Here is a 21,624-nt window from a genome sequence, read left to right as displayed (position 1 = left end):
AAATTTTATGTTGTAGTTCATGGTAAAACTAATGGTGTTTTTCAAACTTGGCTAGAAGTTTTAGACTCTATTAAAGACATAAGAAAACCTCTTTTTAAAGGATTTAACGATTTTACTGAGGCATTAGACTATGCTAGAGAAATATTGGGTCCAAATTACTATATTTCTCCAGTTCTTAGACAAAACCCAGACAAAATCCCTCAGTACAACATATAAAAAAACACAGACAAGGTGATGTTTTGTGATCACTATTCTACGATGACTGAAGTAGTCAAGAGATTAAACTAGCAGAAAGAGACATTGGTTCAAGAAAAAATGAAACTCTTGGATCAAGTGAAGATATTAGAACAAAGAATACAAGCGGTTAAGTTCGAATTGGTGTAATCTCAGAGTTCTTCATCTCAGACAAAAATGGATGAGACGGGTGTGCATTCCCCAATGAATGCAGTTAGACCCACTGTATCAGGTAAAGATACAGCTAGTCCGGTTCAAACGGTAGCCGGTAAAGACTCATCAAATCCGTTGATGGCTGTCACTTTGCCAAAAAGTGAAGATGAGGGATGTTCATCTCTTCAAATAAGACGGGGACTACTAAAGACACTTACACAAGGAGCAACTTCTACAAAGAAAAGCATACCTGCAAAAAAGAAAAAGAACGAAAAAATAGAAAATATAGTAAAAGAGACCCTAGAAAAGTTTTTTCAGACATAGGAACAAGACAAACATATAGTTAAAAATTCTAGTCCAGAATTATCTCCAAGTCAAGGGATGTCACCAGTCCATAGTTCAGATTTCGAAGGAGATGATATTAATATCCAGGACAGTGCATTTCAAGACTCTCAAGATCCTAATGATGTAGACTCGGGCATGAGTTTTGATTCGATTGCTCTATACAATTTGGACACTTAGATCAATTAATGGAGAAAAATAATGATAGAACAAAGTCAAGAGAGACGGTTGAAGACATTAGTTGAAACAATAATAATAGCAAGAAGACAAAATTAAAAAGGAAGATGATACACAGAACAAAGACTTTGGTGGAATCACATTTCAGAAAGGAAAAAGACTTTAGTGGAACAAGACAATGACATTTGAAGAAAAGAAAGACTTTAGTGAAATAATGACATTTGAAGAAAAGAAAAAGAAGGACATTTCAGAAAAAGAAGACCAGACTTTATTAAAGTAGCTCTAATAAAGTAAGGGGACAACTCAACAAACGGACACAAATATAAAGTATCTTTTGAAAAGCTTCACGTGACGATGGGGCCCCAAGAGCACCTGGCTGAACTCAAAAGATTCTTCACAAATTTGAAATCCGGAGTTGAAGTCCGCCAGACACCTATAAATAGTAGCATTTATGGAGAAGCAAGATCATCGAGAAAGAAGCATCTGACACTTCTCTCAACAAACTTCTCCATATTCCCCTTCTCTTTCACAATGCCCCAACTCCTTTCTCCGTCCAAACCTTTTGTACTATAAACCCCCTTGTAAAAATAATATTAAGCTTTCAGTAATTTTCTGTTAGTGTGAAGTAGTTTTTGGGTTTCCCGAAAGGGAAACCTCTCTCCATCTTCAAGTCATGTAAGTTTTTATCTATGTTTTCTGTACTAATCTCCCTACTATGTAAATTATTCCATGTTTAATTAAAGTATTATGTTGATAATGTTTGAGTAATTACTTACTTGTTATTATGAATCTATTACTCTTAATATATGGTTATTCTCTTAATTTCTTAATATACTCGATGGATTAACCTGTAAATTCCTAAGTGTTTGAAAGGCCGTTTTAATGTCCAAATGATAAATGACGATGTTGGCCGTGGTAACCGAGGTGTGGTTAAAGAGGAGGGATATTAAGAACTAAGATTAAGAGAAAGAGATGAACAGTGTAATAAGATTCATAACTGGACAGAGTTTATATTTTAAAAAAAAAACGTAAAAATTGGGAGATAGGCAGAAAATAAGAAATATACCTACATGATAAGAGGAATCAAGGAGTGAGGGAGTACCGAGTAGGATTATTTAAAATATTTGCGTTTAAAATATTTGCTAAAAATCACTCTATATTGAAACAAAAAATAAAACTCCCCTATCACTTTGGTATCAGAGTAAGAAGATTTTTGGACCTAAACCTATATTTTAGACAACAGTTTATGAGAAGACCATTTTCTGCTAGACTAAGAAGACAAACCGCTATACCTGTTTATAGACAATATTATATGAGACAACATAGTTTTACTAAATATATAAGTCATCATTATCGTATGATATATTTAACTCGGAAAAGACTTACAATTCTTAGAAAAACAAGAAAGTTTTCAACTGAATATGGTAGATACATAGACATAGTTCATCGCCAAGATTTACATAATAATATAACAATATTAAGCCTAAGAAATAATCTTAACTGGGAAATATATTTTACTAACGACGAGATATTTAGAGCTGAAGATCGTATTAGACATCTAGAACAGGAAGTAAAATTTATCCCATTAGGGTAATGCAAGATAATTATTTAGAGTTAAAACAAGAACTAGAAAGACTATACCAAGAATATATCAGACTAAGCAGTACTAAAGAGAATCAGTTAAAATTACAAGAATTAATAGATATAATATCAGGATTAGAATATAAATTATTAAGACATATAAGATCTAGGAAATACTCTCAAAAGCAGATCCAGAAACGATTTAAGCCATACTAGTTACATTTATATGAAAACAGAACCCTTTGTTAGACAAATAACTATAAACTATTGGTATTTATATATAGAGATATAGAAAAAATAAGAGAATATAGAAAAGTTGAAAAGACCCTAAGTTCATATTTAGAAGTAATAAATACAGAAACTTTGTCATCGCTAATAGAAAATAGACTGTTACAAAGCCAAATTATCGAAGATACAATTTCAGCTATAACTTGGGAATTACAAGGCATAAGAGAAGATATAAAAGGACTTACAGATAATATAGAGTATCAAAAGAAAATTTGTAAAATAAGAATTCCTTTATGATAATAAACAAATTTTGATAAAATAGATACATTAAAGAATCTACAATATTTAGACTTAAGAATATATCCAGATAGTATTATAAAGTGTAATTTTAGTAACGGAGAACATATATTACACAGCGAAGACAAACAATTTAATACACTAGTAGATTTAGTCATGAATTTTAGTGAAAAAACTCAAGAAAATAATAAAGATATTACTAGAATATTATAAGTCATAGAATTTTCTCAAACTAATCAAAAGAAGAAGTTAGAAAAATTAGAGCAGAATTTTGATTACTTAAAAACGCAAGAATTAGAATTAGAATGAAAAATTCAGATTTTAATTAACAAATCGAATTTAGAAAAATCGCCTATAAAGACTGAAATAGAGAAGTTAATTAAGGCTATTCTAGAAAAGCCTAAAAAAATAGAAATAAAGACAAACCAGATAATAACACAAACAACACAACAAATAGAAAAATTAAATAATGACATTAAAGATTTAAAAAGGACACTAGAAGAGCTTAAAGAAATTACTCTTTCATGAACAAACTCACTATAGTTCAACAAGAAGCCTCAAAGTTAATAGAAAAATCTATATCTTTACCACAAGACTATATAGACTATATACCTAATGCTCAATCTGATCAAATAGTACTAAAACAGAATGTTACTATAATTTCTTTATTATTGGAAATAACTAAGAATGTAGAGCAGGCAATAATTCCAAGGCTAGAAATAATAAGCGAGCGCTTAAGAATAATAAGTGAGACACAAAAAGAGAAAACTAATATAGAAACCCCAAAGAATAAAGAAGTTGAAGAATTAATAGAACAATTAAAGAAGGTTGAAATAACACCTCAAAAGGAGAGAGTTAAAATAATTAGAAAACCACATAAATGGACTTTCTTCCAATTAGATCAACAAACGAAGGAGGACCAGAAAGGCAAGGACAAGAAAGACCAAGAGTAAGTTTTTCAGACAATAGAATATGTAATAATCTTTTATCAAGAATTCTAAATAGGAGAAAACTAGAAGAAAACAATCAATAGCTAAGTGAGGTAATAGACGTAGATAGAGATATACAAATTTTTCAATAAAATCAATTAAAACTATTAAATCCAAAGACTTTATACAATATAGGATAGTTCTCAAGTACAACACAATTATATAGACATTATAGAGAAGAACAATTATCAGCTATAGGAACTAAAGTTACTACAATAAATCTAATAAATTCAGAGGCTGTAAGACAAATAAAAAACACTGGAAGAAGTTTAATGCATATGGGATTGATAGTAGTTGGATTAAAAGGATTAACTAGAAAGAACTTAGGAACTAAAGTTTTAATAGTAATTTATGACGATAGATGGTCAGACATGAAAAAATCAATAATAGGACTAACGGAAGTAGACATGACAAACAATGGAGGAATCTTTTATATTAGCCCAGACTTTATAATGAATTTAGTGGAATTTGGAAAACACATAAAAATAGGAATACCGACCAAGGATATGAAGAAATGTGTAACGGTAATAATTTATTAATGTGTGTAGGATTTTTAGGGAAAATGACTAATAATAGTAATACAAAATTTAAAATTAAGGTAGAAGACATAGTAGAAGTACTAGGAAATAGAAGAATAAGACTAATAAAACCCATAAAAATAAATCCTGAAGAATATGCAGGGATGGAATGGAACCTAGAAGATTTTAATTTAAAAAAAAAAGATTCTGCAGCCAGAATCTCACCTAATGTACACTAATTCTAGGGGAGAGACATGTATACGTTTCATCAATTATAATTATACTCCACAAAAAGACATAGAAGAAGAAAGTACTTTAGTACAGAATCAAATTTTATGAATATAGAACTAATACAAGACGAGTTTGCGGTAGACATAGCTATAGAAGAAGCAAAAAGAATCCATAAAGATAACAAAAATATACTTTTTAGATGTAAAGGATGTAAGTTAGGAGAACTAACAATAGAAGAAACCATAAGTCACTTTAAATTATGTGAAGCTAGAACTGATAATTGGGATATAGAGTAGAATATATATACCAAAAGAAATCAGACGAATTCAATAAAATATTATAAGATATGCAATATAGTGATGACGAAATAGGGATAGACTCAATAATAAGTCAAAAAGAATTAATGGAATCTAGTGCGTCTAGTTCTAGTCCATTTCAAAGAACAACTATTGGAGAGCAGTATACTATAGATACAAGTATAGGAAATGTACCGAGGAGAAGAGTTTTTAGAACAGCAGGAGAACCCATAGACAATGTAAAATCATCAGGAAAAAGAATGTCTATAGAAGAACCTATCATTCTTCAAGAAGGAGGCAATAAGGGTAAAATACTAAATATAGCAGCACACGATCCACAAAGATGGAATTCAGTAATAGATCTATGGAAAGAAATAGTAGTAGCAGACTATATAAAAACATATAATGATACAGACGCAGAAACAATGTATAAATATTTAGAAACATTTTTAGGAGAATCAGCCAAAGCTTTATGGGAAGCTTATAAAGAAAATTTTCCAATGGAATTTCAACACTTAGTATCCATGGGAGCAAATCCATATAATTTTACTAATAAAATACATACTTTAATTACAGGGGAAGATCTAAATAGTGGATTATTAGTATTACAACGAAATGCAGTAATAAAATTAGAACAGCCAAGTAGTTGATTCCATATTAAGAAATTTTTAAACAATTATTTTTATTACTGTACTATTAGCGGAAATGCTTTTGATCAAGAATTAGGTAAAAAATTATTTAATAAACTACCAGGAGTCTTAGGAAGAGAAATAGAAGGCAAATGGAGTAAGAGAGACGGAGTAGTACAGAACCCTAATTTAAAATGGTAAATAGGGCATAGAATACAACATATAATGGATATACTACAAGAAAAATGTACTCATATACAGATACAACAACAACTAAAACAAAATGAAATGAATTTTTGTAAAAGTGTGGTTTACACTACTCAAAGCTATGATAAAGACAATTATAAAAAGAAAAGGCATAAAAAATATAGAACACATTATAATAGAAATTATCCTCAATATAATAGAAAGAAATATTATCTTAGAAAATCAGTAGCTAGAAAACCTTATTTAGATAGAAATAGGCATGTAAGAAAATACCGAACAGAAAGGAATTATAAAAATAAATTAGAATGCTTTACTTGTGGAAGTGTAGAGCACTTAGCAAATACATGTCCAAAAAAAAAAAATAACAAGACAAGAAATTAGAATAAATAATAAGACAAGAAATTATATATATATATATATATATATATATATATATATATATATATATATACCCCCCGCCCACGCAAGCCCGGAAATTTTAGTCCCCACCTTTATTACAGTTTATAGTACTGTAGTACTTATATACCATTGAAAATGCCAAATACTTTTCTCCAAAGTCAAATTAAAATATTAAAAAGAAATAAAGCAGCAGAAACCCTTCTTGACAGATACTCCCTCCGTCCCATAATAAGTGTCACTTTAACTAAAAATACGCATTTTAAGAAACCAATAATGAAATGTGAACTTTACCAAATTACCCCTATATAATAAAAATAAATTACTTTTGCGTCTTGATTAGAGCATGCACAAAAAGTAAATCATTTGACATTGGGAATCCAACAATACCAATTACTATGTGGCTTTTTCTATCATCATTTAGATGTGACTTTATTGTCCAAGGGTAAAATTGAAAAAAACTAGCCAATTTTTATCTTGATTTCCTAAGGTGACACTTATTATGAGATAAAAAAATTTGGCTAAGATAACACTTGTTATGGGATGGAGAGAGTATATATATATATCAAGGAAAAGTAGTAGGAGTACTTCACTTCCTCCGACCCTTTTTACTATAACCCTTTTAAATGTCAAAGTTGTGATGTCATTAATAATCATTAAAAAGTAGTGGGTAAACGTGTTCTATATAGTACTCCCTCCATCCCATTGTAAGTGTCTTAGTTTAAATGAGCATGAAGTTTAAGAAATAAAGATAGACTTTTGAATTTTGCGGTCTTAAATTAAAGATATGTGGGTTCTTTAAATCTTGTGGTTTAAAACTTGCCAAAATTTACTAAATATAGAAAGAGACACTCTTTTTAGATAAATAAAAAATGAAAGTAAGATACTTAAATTGGGACGGAGAGAGCAATAGACACATAAGAGTACTTTTTTTTGACAAAGGAATCTCTTTTTGTAGATTCTAAGCAGGTTCCTTTTTTTTTTTTTTTTTTTTTCTTTTCTTTTCTAAGCTGTGTCACTTTATAATGGGGAATGTTAATGGAAGAGAAGAAATTGGTGGGAATAGTGAATCTGGTGTTGATGGTGGTGGTGGGGTCCACCAAGAAACCATGGATGTTAGAGATGTTGAGTTTATGGGTCAATCTCCCAAGAGAGTAGTCTTTGAGTTAAACTCCTAAGGACAAGAATTTTAGTTTGGTTATTAACTCGTGTACATGCACCTCTTCATGCATGCACTATATTTCGTGTCAATATCGAATTTTAAGTTTTACTTTACAAATATAATATATACGGTAACAATGTAAAGATATTTTATACTTTCAGTAAATTTGAATGTGTGATAACATGTTAGTTACTTATCATATTTGTCAGGTTACCTATGAATACGTATAATATAGGGATTTACTTATAGTCCTATAGTTATTGTACAAATGATTTGATTGTATAAATGTTTTTTACATTGTTAAAGTATGAAAATAAACTCTCTACAATTTGTGCACGTCCAAGGAAACCAAAAGTTAATTATCTACGTTCTTTTTCAGTTTATCAAGTCATACAAACATTTATTTACATTATTTGACTTTTAAATGATGCGATTGTATAAATACTTCCAATACCGTGAATAAACAAAAGCTTAAGGGTGTGTTTGACACAAAGGAAATTATTGTTAGAAAATATTTTTCAATTTTCTCATAATTGGTTGATTGAAATGTTTTGAATTTTTTTTTTTTTTAAATAAACGTTCCTTAAAAATCAGGAAATTACTTTCTCAGTGAGAGTAAGGAAAACAAGTTACGTAAGTGGCATACCATGCTTATTATTTCCTCCCCGTCCTCCAACATCCCACCCCCACTCCCTACCACCCTACCCTCACCCCACCCCATAGTGTTTGCTCACAATATATCAAACGTTTTTGGAACATTATTTTCTGCTCACTTACCAAACATCCGAAAATAAATAAGAAATCACTTATTTTTAGAAAACATTTTTCATGAAATCATTTTCCTACATACCAAACACACGTAACTGGTTGAATACGCTAAAGATGGCTCCATCTAAATGATCTAAAATCAAACCTACTGACGGTCAAATATGCCCCTGTACTATCGGAAAAGAGCCAAATATACCCCTCGTTATACTTTGGATCTAAATATACCCCTACCGTTATACTTTGGGTCCAAAAATACCCTGACATTATACTTTAGCAAAAATATACCGATTTTAACGGAGAGACACGCGTCATCATTCTACTGGTCTATTTTAAACTATTCCTTAATTAATTTTAATTCAATCTATAATCCGGTATCCACTTAAACTACCCATGCCCATACATTTTTTATTTTGATGTACCTTTAAAACCTGTAAACTTGTCAAAATGTTTACATACAATAGATCTAATTTTTGTGGTTTTCCTTTTCTTTGAATTAGTTCCATTAGTAGTATGAGGTGTACTTTCACCTGCATGCAATTCTGCCATCCATGAAAACAAACAATAAATCTATATCAGTTACACATTAGATGATCACTTAGATAACCAGCCACAGAACCAGAATGAATCAGATAAATTTCACGTCAGTCCATACAAGAAATCCTCTAAATACTGTCGAAAATGTATTTGATAAAATTCAACAGAATCTAAGAAATGATCAAATTCAAAAATCATTTCTATTTTGATTCTATAAAAATTCTAAGTTTCATTTTTCAGAAGTGTCTGGATATGTAAGGCACAGAAATTAAAACAGCTTATATTGAACCATTGCTGGTCATCGGCGTTGGACTCGATTGCCAGTGTACCAGAGACGGCACATGTTCAACAAATCAAAGTATTCTTGAAGAACTGCACTACTCAGTCACAGAGAAAGTTAGGGAAGACGGGTTTCATTAAGAAGAAGGGAGCAAAAAGCGTTGATTTTAATTGAACCGGGTATGGGTCGTTTAAGTGAATACTGGATTATGGATTGAATTAAAATTAATTAAGGAATAGTTTAAAATAGACCAATAGAACGATAACACGTGTCTCTCCGTTAAAATGAGGGGTATATTTGTGCCAAAGTATAATGTCAGGGGTATTTTTGGACCCAAAATATAACGGCAGGGGTATATTTGGACCCAAAGTATAACGAGAGGTATATTTGGCCCTTTTCCGATAGTACAGGGGTATATTTGGCCCTTCTCCGTTTTATTTAATTTGTTCAACAATAAGTGGTCTCATATCTTAAGGATGTTTATGATGCAAAGACACATAAAGTTTTTAATGGAATTTTCTTTTGTACAGTTTGTGTTCAAAATATGTAGACAAAAGAATATGGTTGAGGTAGGCTTGACTCAAAATTCTTTAGTAAGTAAAATAAGATGTGCTTTGCTTGCCCGCAAAGAGCTCAAGGGATATATAATTGACGATATTAACACCTGATGGGGCTTTATAGCTTTCTCCACCTTAATTTTTTTATTTTTGTGAACAACAAAGAAATATATATAAGTGACAGAATTAGGCTACCAACTTGATATTTAACCTTCTAATATTTCGTCAAACTTCAAACTTAGCTTCTTCCTCTTGTCAAAATTTGATTTCCTATTTTACCCCTACCTTGTGATGTCAACTGCTACCATTTCTTCAAATGGACTAAAATGACCTTGTCGCTTTTCTCTCTAATATTAGTCCAAAATATTATAATTTTTCTTTCGGAATTAATTTTATATCTCCCCAGTTGTGCCCATAGACAATCGGCAAAACAAAAATAGTTTGGATCATGGAATTAAGCGGTAAAAAATAGAAAATAAATTTTATCAATGAGTTTTATGCACTGATAGTGAATAGAGGTTTTTCACCTTCAAGTTAATAAAATAACTTGCAACAACACGTAACTCTTTATAACAAGCCCGATACGGTTAATCTAAAAATTAGTAATAGTATGCTATGAAAAGCTAAATTATATTGATTTATACTTGTTTTATGTAACTTAAATCATAATATAAGAATTAAAGTGTCGTACCACACTTTAACTTGAGGTTTATTAACACAAACAATAAAAAACATTTAATGGTCATGAGTTTTATTTTAATAGAGCAATGCATTTAACCATCTTAATTGATTGTAAAGCCTATATTAAAGTTTCGGTTTCTTGTTTAATTAAGAAAGCCCAGGTTATAAATGTAATATAGCATAAAAAAGTACTAATTGAAAAGGGCATGTGAACTAGAGGTGTCAAAATGGGATGGCCCAATCCAACCCAGCCCAGCCCTAAAGGACCAAAGAATTAAATGGGCTAGGACGGACTGACCCTTTTAATTGAAGTGTCTGCAAAATGGCAGCCCAACCCAGCCCTAAGCGGGCCGCGGGCTAGGACGGGTCAACCTTTAAGTTTTTTTTCTTCCAAAATAACATTTTCTAAGTGATTTTTGGTACAATGTGAATATGAAACTTTTGAAATATGAAATAGAATCTTCTACCACCCATTCTTGCGCAAATCCATATCATAGACGAAAAGATTCAAGAGAATAAATATAAATTATTATTTTTAATCACAAATTCAGATCACGTTCAAAAGAAATTAAACATAATATAAATTCTAAGACTAAAAAGTATTACTCCAGTTTCTAATTACTACTCTTTTCTCATTACTTTTTATCTTTTTGTTTAATTTACTTTTATTTTTGTAAAATTAATTAATTTATGATATCATAAAAATGGCTGGTTATGGTGAAGAAAAGCTCTCTACTGTTTTTATTCATGGCAAAGTTGTTTGTCATGATCATGATGATAATGGTTGTAACAATGTCAAGGAAGAAAATTTGGAACTGGGTCCAACACCTATCCCCGGTTTGTGTTTGTCTCTCTTCATTTAACAATTTATGTTATTATTCTTCTCTCGGTTCCCTTCGGTGTCTGTTATTATTCTTCTTCGGTTTTCATTCAGTGTCTGTTATTATTTTTTTTCAGATTCCATTCGGTGCCTGGTATCTGTAATAGGGTCTCAATTAATTTGGATTCGCTCCGAGTAAGGCATATTAAATGAGGAAAGCACTCCTTACCAGGATTTGTCCATACCCCCGACTCGAATTGCTTTTGGTTAAGGGTGAAAAATCTTATTCATTTCATCATAACACTCGGTGATAATTTTATGTTATTCTTATTTAGAGGTGAATTAGGATTTGAACATGATGAGTTTATAAGTTTAGAGTTCTGAGTATTGAACTACTTATACTAAATTATAGTTCAAAATTCGATATCTATCGAAATTTTAGTGATTTTTCCTATTCATATTGAAAATACTTAGTTTGAGTTATCCGCCTCGGTTTGTATTCTAGTACTAATTATTTCTTTTTTTTACTCTAAAAAATTAATGCTTGTCAAAAGTGTTGGGGAAATGTTTGATAAGCAAGAATCCAAAGCATTGAACTTCTCTAAGCTCAGAGCAAATACTTGTTAATCACAAAGTCTTTTCATTTTTTAAAACATTCTATATGTTAATGTTTGAAGCCAAACTGATTTTTATCAAATCTGTTTTTCTTTGTATCTATAGTACCAGCTAGTGTTATATTTAGTTTTGACAATTTAATTTGTGATACTAAATTTAAATCCTAAATAGATATTTGTGTCATCAATAAACTCACTTTAATGTCAAAGTTGATCTTTGAATGGAACAGTAGGATTCATTTAATTTAGAACGTTTCCTTACCTGACATTTTAATAAACTTCTTAACATTGAGTTCAGGGCCCAAATCAATAATAAAGACTCGCCCATTTGGTTTCATATAGATAAAGAAATGAAAAGATGGGGGGTCGTGGTCTATGCTAAATTCTTTTTCTTAGAAAAGGGGTGCTTGTGTTGTGGTTTTCGTAATTGCAAGATTTTTTTTTTCGAGAAAAGGTCCCCTCCTTCAATACAGTCAGATAGATATTGCATTTATTGAACCTATGCATCTAAGATTAAACCGGGGGGGGGGGGGGGGGGGGGGCGGTTATAAGTTGTAAAAAAATTAAACTTTCGGTTGATTTTAATTTTCTTAAAACTTGCAGGAGCTGTTAATAATTTTTGTTGCTTCCATTGAACACCACACCAGTTTCTGTCCTTGTAGAGGGTAGATCTACCTAAATTTGAAATAGACATGCATAAATATTGAAATATAATGTGAATATTATAAAAAACAAAGGTGAAAATTTGAAGACGGCAAAAATCACATAGTGGATTAGACTTAATATTATTGTGTGTAATTTTCATCCAGATAGTGGAATTTGTGCTTTGCAAGTATCCTTTATTCTAGTTTATGCGTACTATTATTATTAGGAAGGTAAAAAAAAGTGTTTTCTTTGACCACAATCTTTAAAAGTATTTTGAACTTTTCTTTTTGGTTTCACATTCGATGTCCGGTACTAGCTTTGGGGCCGGGCAAATAATTTAGATTCGCACTAGGAAGTCCACTTGAGGGAGGTAAAACACCCTCTACTATTCTGAGGGTTCGAATTTGAGACATTTAATTATGGCTCAAAGGGTACATACCGCCAACAAAATTTTGCTGGTAAGGTATTCTGAATTACCAACTGTTTGTAACTTATGATACACAAAGTTAAAAGTTGTTTGCTTTTGAGCCGCAAAACCAATTGATGATGCTTGCATCAAGATTAGTTGTCTGCATTACACTCCCTTAAAGTGCAGCCCTTCCTTGAACCATGCATGTACATGAGATGCTTTGTGGAGAGCGATGCCCTCAAATAAAGTAAAAACATGGTTTTAGGTGCTTTTTTCCAAATACCAATAAAGTGAAAAAAATTCCCAAAAAAAATGAAAAATTCTCATGGTCAGTACTTCTGTTTTGTTTTCCTTTCACTAATATTTTGGGTCTTTCGTAATTAACCAACCCTTTTGGTATCCTAATTTGAGTTGGTCTTGGATTTTGTATCCTAATTTGAGTTGGTCTTGGATTTGTACCCTAATTTGAGTTGCTTCTCATCTCAGCTATATATATAAGATTACAGGAGTACTTGAGACCACATCATCATACGTTTAATTTAATCCCATGGAGGCTGCTGCTAATTTCCAAGAGCACGGTCACGGTTACTGAACGAAACTAAGCCCCGTAATTCAAGAACTACCACCGCAATTAAGAAATAATAATACTAGGAGGAGTAATTACCCCACTTTATTCCTTCAATTTCACCTTACTACTCAAACAGACGTTTGGTATTTAACACCTCATCACCCTAGACAACTCCTATATATGGATCAATCTCATGAAACTAGCACTAAATCATTTCATCTCGAACTATGCCCTTCTGTATACGCGTCATACGACGTTTTCTACTGCCTCCTTGAAGGAAATCTCAACAACAGGGGTGGTGAGACTTTTAATAATCGTGTTGACATCGATGGTATGATACGTAAGATACATTACTTGGTTAAGACCAAGCGTGGTGCTACTCCTAATTGCCAAAACTTGGATATGTCTGTTGCTTTACCTTTGAAAATCGAATGTCTTTTGGATGGGAGGCTACTAGAATTGTCGTCGTTCTTGAATGGAGGGATGGTCCCTGCTAGTAAGACATCAATAATGCAGTTGCCGGAGAGAATGGAGATTGATGAAGATCAATGTTTGAATGATGACTGTGTCATCTGTTATGAACAACTTGGGAACGAGGGGAAAAAGATCGTGTGCATGCCTTGCTCGCATATGTTTCATGGAGATTGCATTAGAACCTGGTTAGATAAGAGCCATTATTGCCCTGTCTGCCGTTATGACATGCCAACAACAACAACAAGGGATGCACACGAAAAACGTTTGCAGAAGCTGCTATGAGATGCCAACTGCTGAATTAGACTCCAAGCTTCTTTGTTTATTTATTTATTTTTATAATAGCTGATGTAATTGAGGAAGGTGAATTGAATACAGCAATTTTGGACAAGTTTAGAATTCCAAGCTCACTCATTGATGTTTAGTTCAAGTCATTTGATGAGTTTTTGTAAATACAATGCTGCCAAAAAAGAAGATAATAGTCCTCGACAACATTATGTTAATTTTTACTAGTTCAAGCTGTCACTTGTTTCACTGTATAAGAACTTATTCAAACAAATGACAGATGGCGATTGATGATAAGTATAGTAGTAATTATATTTTACTAATCTAGAACATAATGGAAACCCATTCCTTTTTATCTTCTCCACTTAGATATCAAACTTTTGGTCCACACCATTATTCAAACTCGTCAAATTCACCTACCCAAAGCGCTGCGAACAAAAGCAATTTCACCTCTTTAGGACAACTCGAGGAAAATCTCCACTTAGATATCAAACTTTTGGTCCACACCATTATTCAAACTCGTCAAATTCACCTACCCAAAGCGCTGCGAACAAAAGCAATTTCACCTCTTTAGGACAACTCGAGGAAAAACATTTTCGACGGGTGCAGGTAGTGGTGGAGTTAAAATGTTCATCTAGGATTCATCATCTACTATATATATATTGACCCAGTATATATATGATAATTTTCCGGCGCCTCTATAGGGGGAGTTTGCATTGTCCATCCAACAGCTTAAGTTCTTTCTTATATAACAATAAAGGCAACAATTTTGCTTCAAAAGACATGAATATGCATATGTTTGCAAATGAGATATAAGACATCAAACAAGTTCTTCAATGTGATGCACGTTAAATTTCATTCAACCAAGTCCAATATCATAGTGTTTTACTACAATCCCGGTGAAAAAAATATGAAACTCAGTCAATAGGGAAAAACTTTTTTGTGAGTCTACATTCTAATACAATGGTTTTACATTACAGTTACTTTAAGATCACTGTCGATTAAGGACTAATGCAGTTAAAGCGCCTAACTGATACAGGCAGCATTAACAGAAGAACCATCATTACCCAGTGCTACTGGAGTTCACTCTGTCCAATTTACCGTCTTTCGTCTGATTTGTTTTCGAGTCAGCGTCGTTTTCCTCATGAGCCGTGAAACCCAATGATAAGTCCAAAGTGCTTTCATTTAAATCTTGTCTTTCTGGAGGTTTATCCTCTGGATCCTGATGTGTAAAAAGGCAATTAGAAGAAACTCATGCACATTATAGTCGAAAAGTTAAAGAACACAACACCAGAAACAAACAAAGCAGAGCAAAATAAAGAAGGATAATAAGAAAAGAAGAAACTGCTGTGTTCTCATTTTCCAAGAAAAAAGAGGCGAAGGGGGAAAACTTGTTGGCTTAAAACATATGAGAACTTCTCAAGAAACTTTTTCGTATTAGGGAGATCTAAAAGTACCGATTATATTTCATAAATGGGGTTTCTTCATCATATCCAGCAACCAAAAAATTAATTATTGTTACTTGAAACAGAATCCTCCATCCCAGATCCTCCTCCAGTCCACTGAAATCTCTCCTTTAGGCTCATTTACCTGTGTCTCTATTTCCCTCCAACATGTGGCATTTGTCTCTCTACCCAATAGTCCAATAATGGATGACCAAAACTTCCCTTGTCAACATCAAAGTGTTCATCTGGCACATATTTGGAAGGAAACATAAGCCTTCAGCTTCACTGCTATGTAACACACAGCGAAGAAAAAGAACCAGGAGCTTCCAGTGAAGGGTAAGAGAAGCACCATATTAGTGTTCTCTGAAGCGACTTCTGGTACCAGCCAGCATCACGAATTTTTGAAAGGGACAACAGAAAACCCCAAGTACTGTTCCAACCCCCATCTCTTATTTGCCCAAAAAATCATCATTAGACAAAAAACTTGACAGATAAAGAGCCCGTTTGGATTGGCTTATAAGTTGCTTATAAGCTGTTTTCAACTTTTTTGAGTGTTTGGCTGGCCAGCTTAAAGTCATTTTGTGCATAAAATAAGCCTAAAAAAATAATTGGGCCCGTTTGGCTTAGCTTATCTAAAGCAGCTTATAAGTTGAAAACAACTTTATAAGCAAAAAAAAAAAAAAAAAAAATTAGCCTACCCCAACTTATTTTTTTTTTGGCTTATAAGCTGTTTCTAGCTTATAAGCTGCTTATTTTAAGCCCATCCAAACAGGCTCAAATCCACTTTTTACTGGCATATTAGGAGGCTTCAATTATTCTCTTGGCCTGTTTGTTCCTTTTGTGATTAAATAAACCAATTAACACATCCATTTCTATCCACAGCAGGATATAGTTCTTTTAAATAGCTTTCTAAAATAGTCTAGATCAAACAAAAACTTGAGAACACAAAAAGACTACAACATGCTCAAAGAAGGAGATAGGAAATATGTTTTCACGAATTGAATAAACCCGAGTTACACAAACACACAAAATATTAAGCAGCATAAAGTCCATTGCTTGATTCAATAGTCAATTATAGTCAACCCTCAGGGGTTGGCCTGGTGGTAATTGGCTTGAGCCTTGGGGTGCTCCCTTTCAAGGTCTCAAGTTCGAAACCCACTGGGTGCAAACAATTTCTGAGGGCCATCGGACTGGGGTAAAACCCTGAATTACCCGTGGTGCACTTGCGGAAAACTCCTTGCCGAGGGCCTGTGCACCGCCGGGATTAGTCGGGGCTCAAAGAGACCCGGACACCCGGTGCTTAATCAAAAAAAATAAATAAATTATGTGCCTGTTCTTTTTTCCTTTAGCATTTTCCCTATCAAAGTTCTTCACCAATTGGGAGAGTGGAAGGTTTTAAAGTACCTGATTTTCTTCCATTGGCACATCATTGATGTCAGGTTTTTCATCACAATCATCAGCTTGAGATGTTGGCTTCCCGGTATTTGCGTCAGCCTCCACTGGTTCAGCTTCATCCTCATCCTGGTCTGACTCATCCTTTAGATCTTCAAGCAGAGCCATCTATCTCAACCAATTTAAAAATGAAAATTATTCTCACTTCTTTTTTTGATAGGGACTAATGAAATATGCAAATTATTATCTATTGGCAAAAATCAGAACTACTTACTTACTGACGTACCAGAAGCAACCCCTGACTGAGGGAAAATATACAAAAAATAATTCTGGCAATCCGCACATTACTCAAGTACAACAAGAAGCCCAATCTGCTAAAGGAGGTGTAATAAGTGATAAGAGTAGTATCTATCAGTGACAAGTGATGATTACTAACACAGGGAAGGACAAATATTTGAATTCCAAACGAAAAGACAGATCAGTTAAGCTTTTTGATCAGAAAATTGCCAAGACCTATGGTCTTAATTAGTAGTTGTGACTTAATTTGGCATTGGCTCCTTACATCCACTAGGCATAAAAGAAGGTTTATGATTATTGAAGGAGACCAGTTGAAACTAAATAAGTGTTCTCCTCTCAATTGCACAAAATCTCAGCATGTCTTTGGAGGTACTAAATAAGGGACCAGTGGAAGCAACTACAATGGCGCATAATATCATGGCTTCACCTAGCTGGTAAAGGAAATTCTATTAGTTAAATCATCTCTTCAGGTTTCAAACAACCAACATAAAGCACATAGGTGCCCATACAACATAAAACAGGAACAATAATTAAAGGCATTAATCTTCTCACACAGTCTCGGTCTCTCTCTCCACTTACACTCACTCTGACTGGTACATATTTGTGAAAGCTTATGTTGTTAACTTTCTTCTCCACTCTCATGTATAGCTAGTCTCCACATTGACATGAAAAACCAACAAGAACCATAAAAAGAACAAATTATGGAGGTCTAGGAGTACTTTTACTGCTAGCTCCATGTTTGATGGACAAGAGGTATATGGGCAACTGAGAGACGAACACGAGAAAGATTGAGTCTTATATACTTGATATATAATAAGATGAGACAGGAGAGAAGATGCCTCTAGTGGAAATGAAAAGATAGCTTAAAGGTTCTGTCAACAAAAACTTACTTCTTTATCTGGTAGGTGGCAGAACTACTGTTCAAATATGATATAATGATCAATGAGAGATTTATCCAACCCCAGAACCAACTTTCAGATAAAAAAACATGCAGCCTAAGAAGTATAACGGTTCTATAGTTCTTAAGCCTCAATAGAGTTGGAAACTTCTACATTTTTTTTATCAGTGAAAGATCCACATCTTGCCAACCTAAACAACTTTAAAAATTTCCTAAAATCTCACAATTTAAAACCAGAAATCATCTTTTGTGTTTAATCAAAGGCAATATATAACTGCCCCATAGCTACACCATTTGATGTCAGATCTACACGAAACGTAAGACAGATCCGTCAACCTTACACTCCAAACAATTAATCCGATTTCTCCACCTCTTTCCAACTAGTAATATTTATACATTCTTTTCAATCCCTATTTCAATAAGGTTCTAAAATATATAAACTAACAATGTTATTAGAGTTTAATTGGTTATAGCAGACCACTTACCTTAAAGGCTTAAACTCGTTTTAATAAACGTTGACCCCAAATAGTTGTCCTCCACCTAATTAATTTCCCAATAATCTGATTGCCCTAAATAGCATGGCATTATATTTTAAAAAATAAGAAAAAGTAAACCAGATACAGTTGCTTGTTGAAATAGCTCAACATTGAAATACACAGATGATTTCTAATTGATTTCTAAGAAGCAGTAAAATTCATTAACTAAAAAACTAATAAAACCTTGAAAGATAATTAATTTTGGGATAAGAGCGCTTTTGGTCCATAAGTTAATGGCAAATTCTGTTTTTGGTCCTTGTGATATATGATTCAGTATATTTAAGCCTTTCAAAAATTAAAGTGTGAATATTTAGACCTTTCGTGTAGAGAAAAAGTTATATTTGAGTATTTATAGAACCATATTGCAGTCAAATATGAAGTAATAGTACAAATTAAACATAACACAATGGTAATTAAAGTGGTGGAACGACTAATAATTACAGTAAATTTGTGAATATTTTCACAAGCAAGGGGATCAAAGTGCAACTCAATTAATTCAAGGTTGAATATGCTTAGTCACATATCATACGGACTAAAATCAGAAGTTATCAATAATAAAGGGACCAAAAATGCTATTAAACCTTATATTAATGGAATATGCTTGAATTCACAAATATGAAGTAACAGTACAAATTTAACATAACAGAGTAGTAATTAAAGTGGTGGAACAACTAATAATTAAAGTAAATTTGTGAATATTCACAACGAGGGGGGGTCAAAAGTGGTGAATATACTTAGTCAGATATCATAGGGGACTAAAATCACAATTTATCATTAATTAAAGAACCAAAAGTACTACTATTAACCCTTATATTACCGGAGGAATATACTTGAATTTACAATTAATTTGTGAAAATTCACAAGCAAGGGGATCAAAAGTGCACAATTCACTTAATTGAAGGTTGAATATGCTTAGTCAGATATCATAGGGACTAGAATCATAACTTATCAATAATTAAGGGACCAAAAGTACTACTATTAACCCTTCTATTACCAGAATATACTTGAATTTAATCAATTGAAGGTTGCATATGCTTAGACATATATCACATGGACTAATCATAATGTATCAACAATTAAGGGACTATTAACCCTTGTATTACCGGAATATGGTTGAATATGCTTAGACATATATGATTGGGACTAAAATCAGAATTCAATAATTAAAGGACCAAAAAGTGGTATTAACCCTTATATTACCGGAATATACTTGAATTGAAATAATTGAAGGTTGAATATGCTTAGTCGGATGTTATAGGGGACTAAAATCATAATCTATCAATAATTAAAGGACTAAAAATTCTATTAACCCTTAATATATTACCGGAATATACTTGAATTTAATTAAGTGGTGGAACGACTAATAATCAACTATTCACAAGCAAGGGGATCAAAAGAATTGAATATGCTTAGTCAGATATCATAGGGGACTAAAATCACAATTTATCAATAAGTAAAGGACCAAAAATGCTATTAACCCTTATATTACCGGAATATACTCGAATTTAATTAAGGAGTGGAACGACTAATAATTACATATTGGGGATCAAAAGTGTTGAATATGCTTAGACAGATACCATAGGAGACTAAAATCATAATTTATCCATAATTAAAGGACCAAAAATGCTATTAACCCTTATATTACCGGAATATACTTGAATTTAATTAAGTGGTGGAATGACTAATAATTCCAAGTAAGCACGGGGATCAAAAATGTTAAATATCCTTAATCAGACACCATAAGGACTAAAATCATAATTTATCTATAAATAATGGACCAAAAGTGCTATTAACCCTTAATATAGTACCGGAATCTACTTGAATTGAAATAATTGAAGGTTGAATATACTTAGTTAGATATCATAGGGAACTAAAATCACAATTTATCAACAATTAAGGGACCAAAAGCGCTTTTAACCCTTAATATAATACCAGAATATACTTGAATTGAAATAATTAAAGGTTGAATATGCTTAGTCAGATACCACAGGGGACTAAAATCATAATTTATCAATAATTTAGGGACCAAAAGTGCTTTTAACCCTTAATATAATACCGGAATATACTTAAATTGAAATAATTAAGGTTGAATATGCTTAGCCAGATACCATAACGACTAAAATCACAATTTATCAATAAATAATGAACCAAAAGTTGCATTAACCCTTAATATAGTACCGGAATATACTTGAATTTACGCTTGCGTGGTTCATCAATCGAAACGACACCGTCTTCACCAATATCCTTTTCAGTACTACTAGTGTTGTTGTTATTAGTAATTGGAGTCCACTTGAGAAACATGAGATGAGAACCGTTATTATTTCCGTTAACTCCACCGTTAGTTACCGTGGTCTTTTTAACCGAGCTGACGTGGATCCACTTTTTCTTCCATCTACGAACCGGGCCGGTAAATACAGTGGTTGGACCGTAACGAGTTGATTGCCGGCCGAATCTGGCACCTACTCCTTCCATTGATCAGTATTTTTTTTTTTTTTCCGATCTCGGAATTTTTTGTTTTATGTTTTATTTATTTATGTTGAGATCTGAGGGTATTTATAGTTTTGGTTTTTGAGAGGCGACGTTTCGTCTGGAGGGAGTGATCAAGTGTGTGAAGGTCTATGATAATGATATACCCCTCTTTGTAATTTTATTTTAGTATTTTACTCCCTACTAGGGGTGGGCGTGAAACCGTATGGTACGAAATTTAAAATTTTGGTATGGTAATTTTAATTTTCGATTTCTAAAAATACTTTATCATTATTTTATCAAATTAATTCGATATGGTTTGGTATTTTAAAGTTCGGTTTCGGTATTTTATGATACGGTAAAGCGGTACTATAGTTTGTCCGACTTCGACTTACATATGCTTATATCGTGGAGAATTATGAATTCTGCTACTTAAGAAACATCTCAATTATTCTGTACTAAACACCTTACATATGTAAAAATATTCAAAAGAAAGTACAAGCAATCCCCTTCGTAAA

At 32.5% G+C, this 21,624-nt stretch overlaps 2 protein-coding genes across 4 annotated transcripts; one reads left to right on the top strand and one right to left on the bottom strand.

Moving 5' to 3' along the window:
* Positions 1–13,496: 13,496 nt before the first annotated feature.
* LOC132615241 (uncharacterized) lies at positions 13,497–14,072 on the top strand. The gene has a single exon (XM_060329803.1). The coding sequence runs from the start codon at positions 13,497–13,499 to the stop codon at positions 14,070–14,072; it is 576 nt and encodes a 191-aa protein (XP_060185786.1).
* An 827-nt stretch (positions 14,073–14,899) lies between these two features.
* Positions 14,900–21,218, bottom strand: LOC132614046 (uncharacterized). 3 transcript variants are annotated; one of them, XM_060328399.1, is made up of 4 exons: positions 20,829–21,218; positions 17,196–17,283; positions 16,922–17,077; positions 14,900–15,294 (listed from the first exon to the last, which is right to left on the bottom strand). In XM_060328399.1, exons 1-4 carry the CDS (start codon positions 21,110–21,112, stop codon positions 15,136–15,138), a joined length of 687 nt encoding a protein of 228 aa, XP_060184382.1. In that variant the 5' UTR covers positions 21,113–21,218; the 3' UTR covers positions 14,900–15,135. The 3 variants fall into 3 exon arrangements, with proteins under 3 accessions (XP_060184382.1, XP_060184383.1, XP_060184385.1); XM_060328400.1 differs by having other exon boundaries at positions 17,196–17,280; positions 20,829–21,217; XM_060328402.1 differs by lacking the exon at positions 17,196–17,283 and having other exon boundaries at positions 20,819–21,200.
* Positions 21,219–21,624: the final 406 nt, after the last annotated feature.

Source organism: Lycium barbarum, chromosome 10, assembly GCF_019175385.1.
Source record: "Lycium barbarum isolate Lr01 chromosome 10, ASM1917538v2, whole genome shotgun sequence".
In the NCBI taxonomy this organism is placed as follows: domain Eukaryota; kingdom Viridiplantae; phylum Streptophyta; class Magnoliopsida; order Solanales; family Solanaceae; genus Lycium; species Lycium barbarum.
This window is presented reverse-complemented; position numbering and strand designations above follow the sequence as displayed.

Coding starts and splice junctions, on each gene's coding strand:
- LOC132614046 (XM_060328399.1), bottom strand. CDS start 21,112: ATGGAAGGAGTAGGTGCCAGATTCGGCCGGCAATCAACTCGTTACGGT. Junction 17,284..20,828: donor CCACGCAAGCGTAAATTCAA/GTATATTCCGGT, acceptor CACCTCCTTTAG/CAGATTGGGCTTCTTGTTGT. Junction 15,295..16,921: donor TGCCAATGGAAGAAAATCAG/GTACTTTAAAAC, acceptor TTTACACATCAG/GATCCAGAGGATAAACCTCC.
- LOC132615241 (XM_060329803.1), top strand. CDS start 13,497: ATGGATCAATCTCATGAAACTAGCACTAAATCATTTCATCTCGAACTA.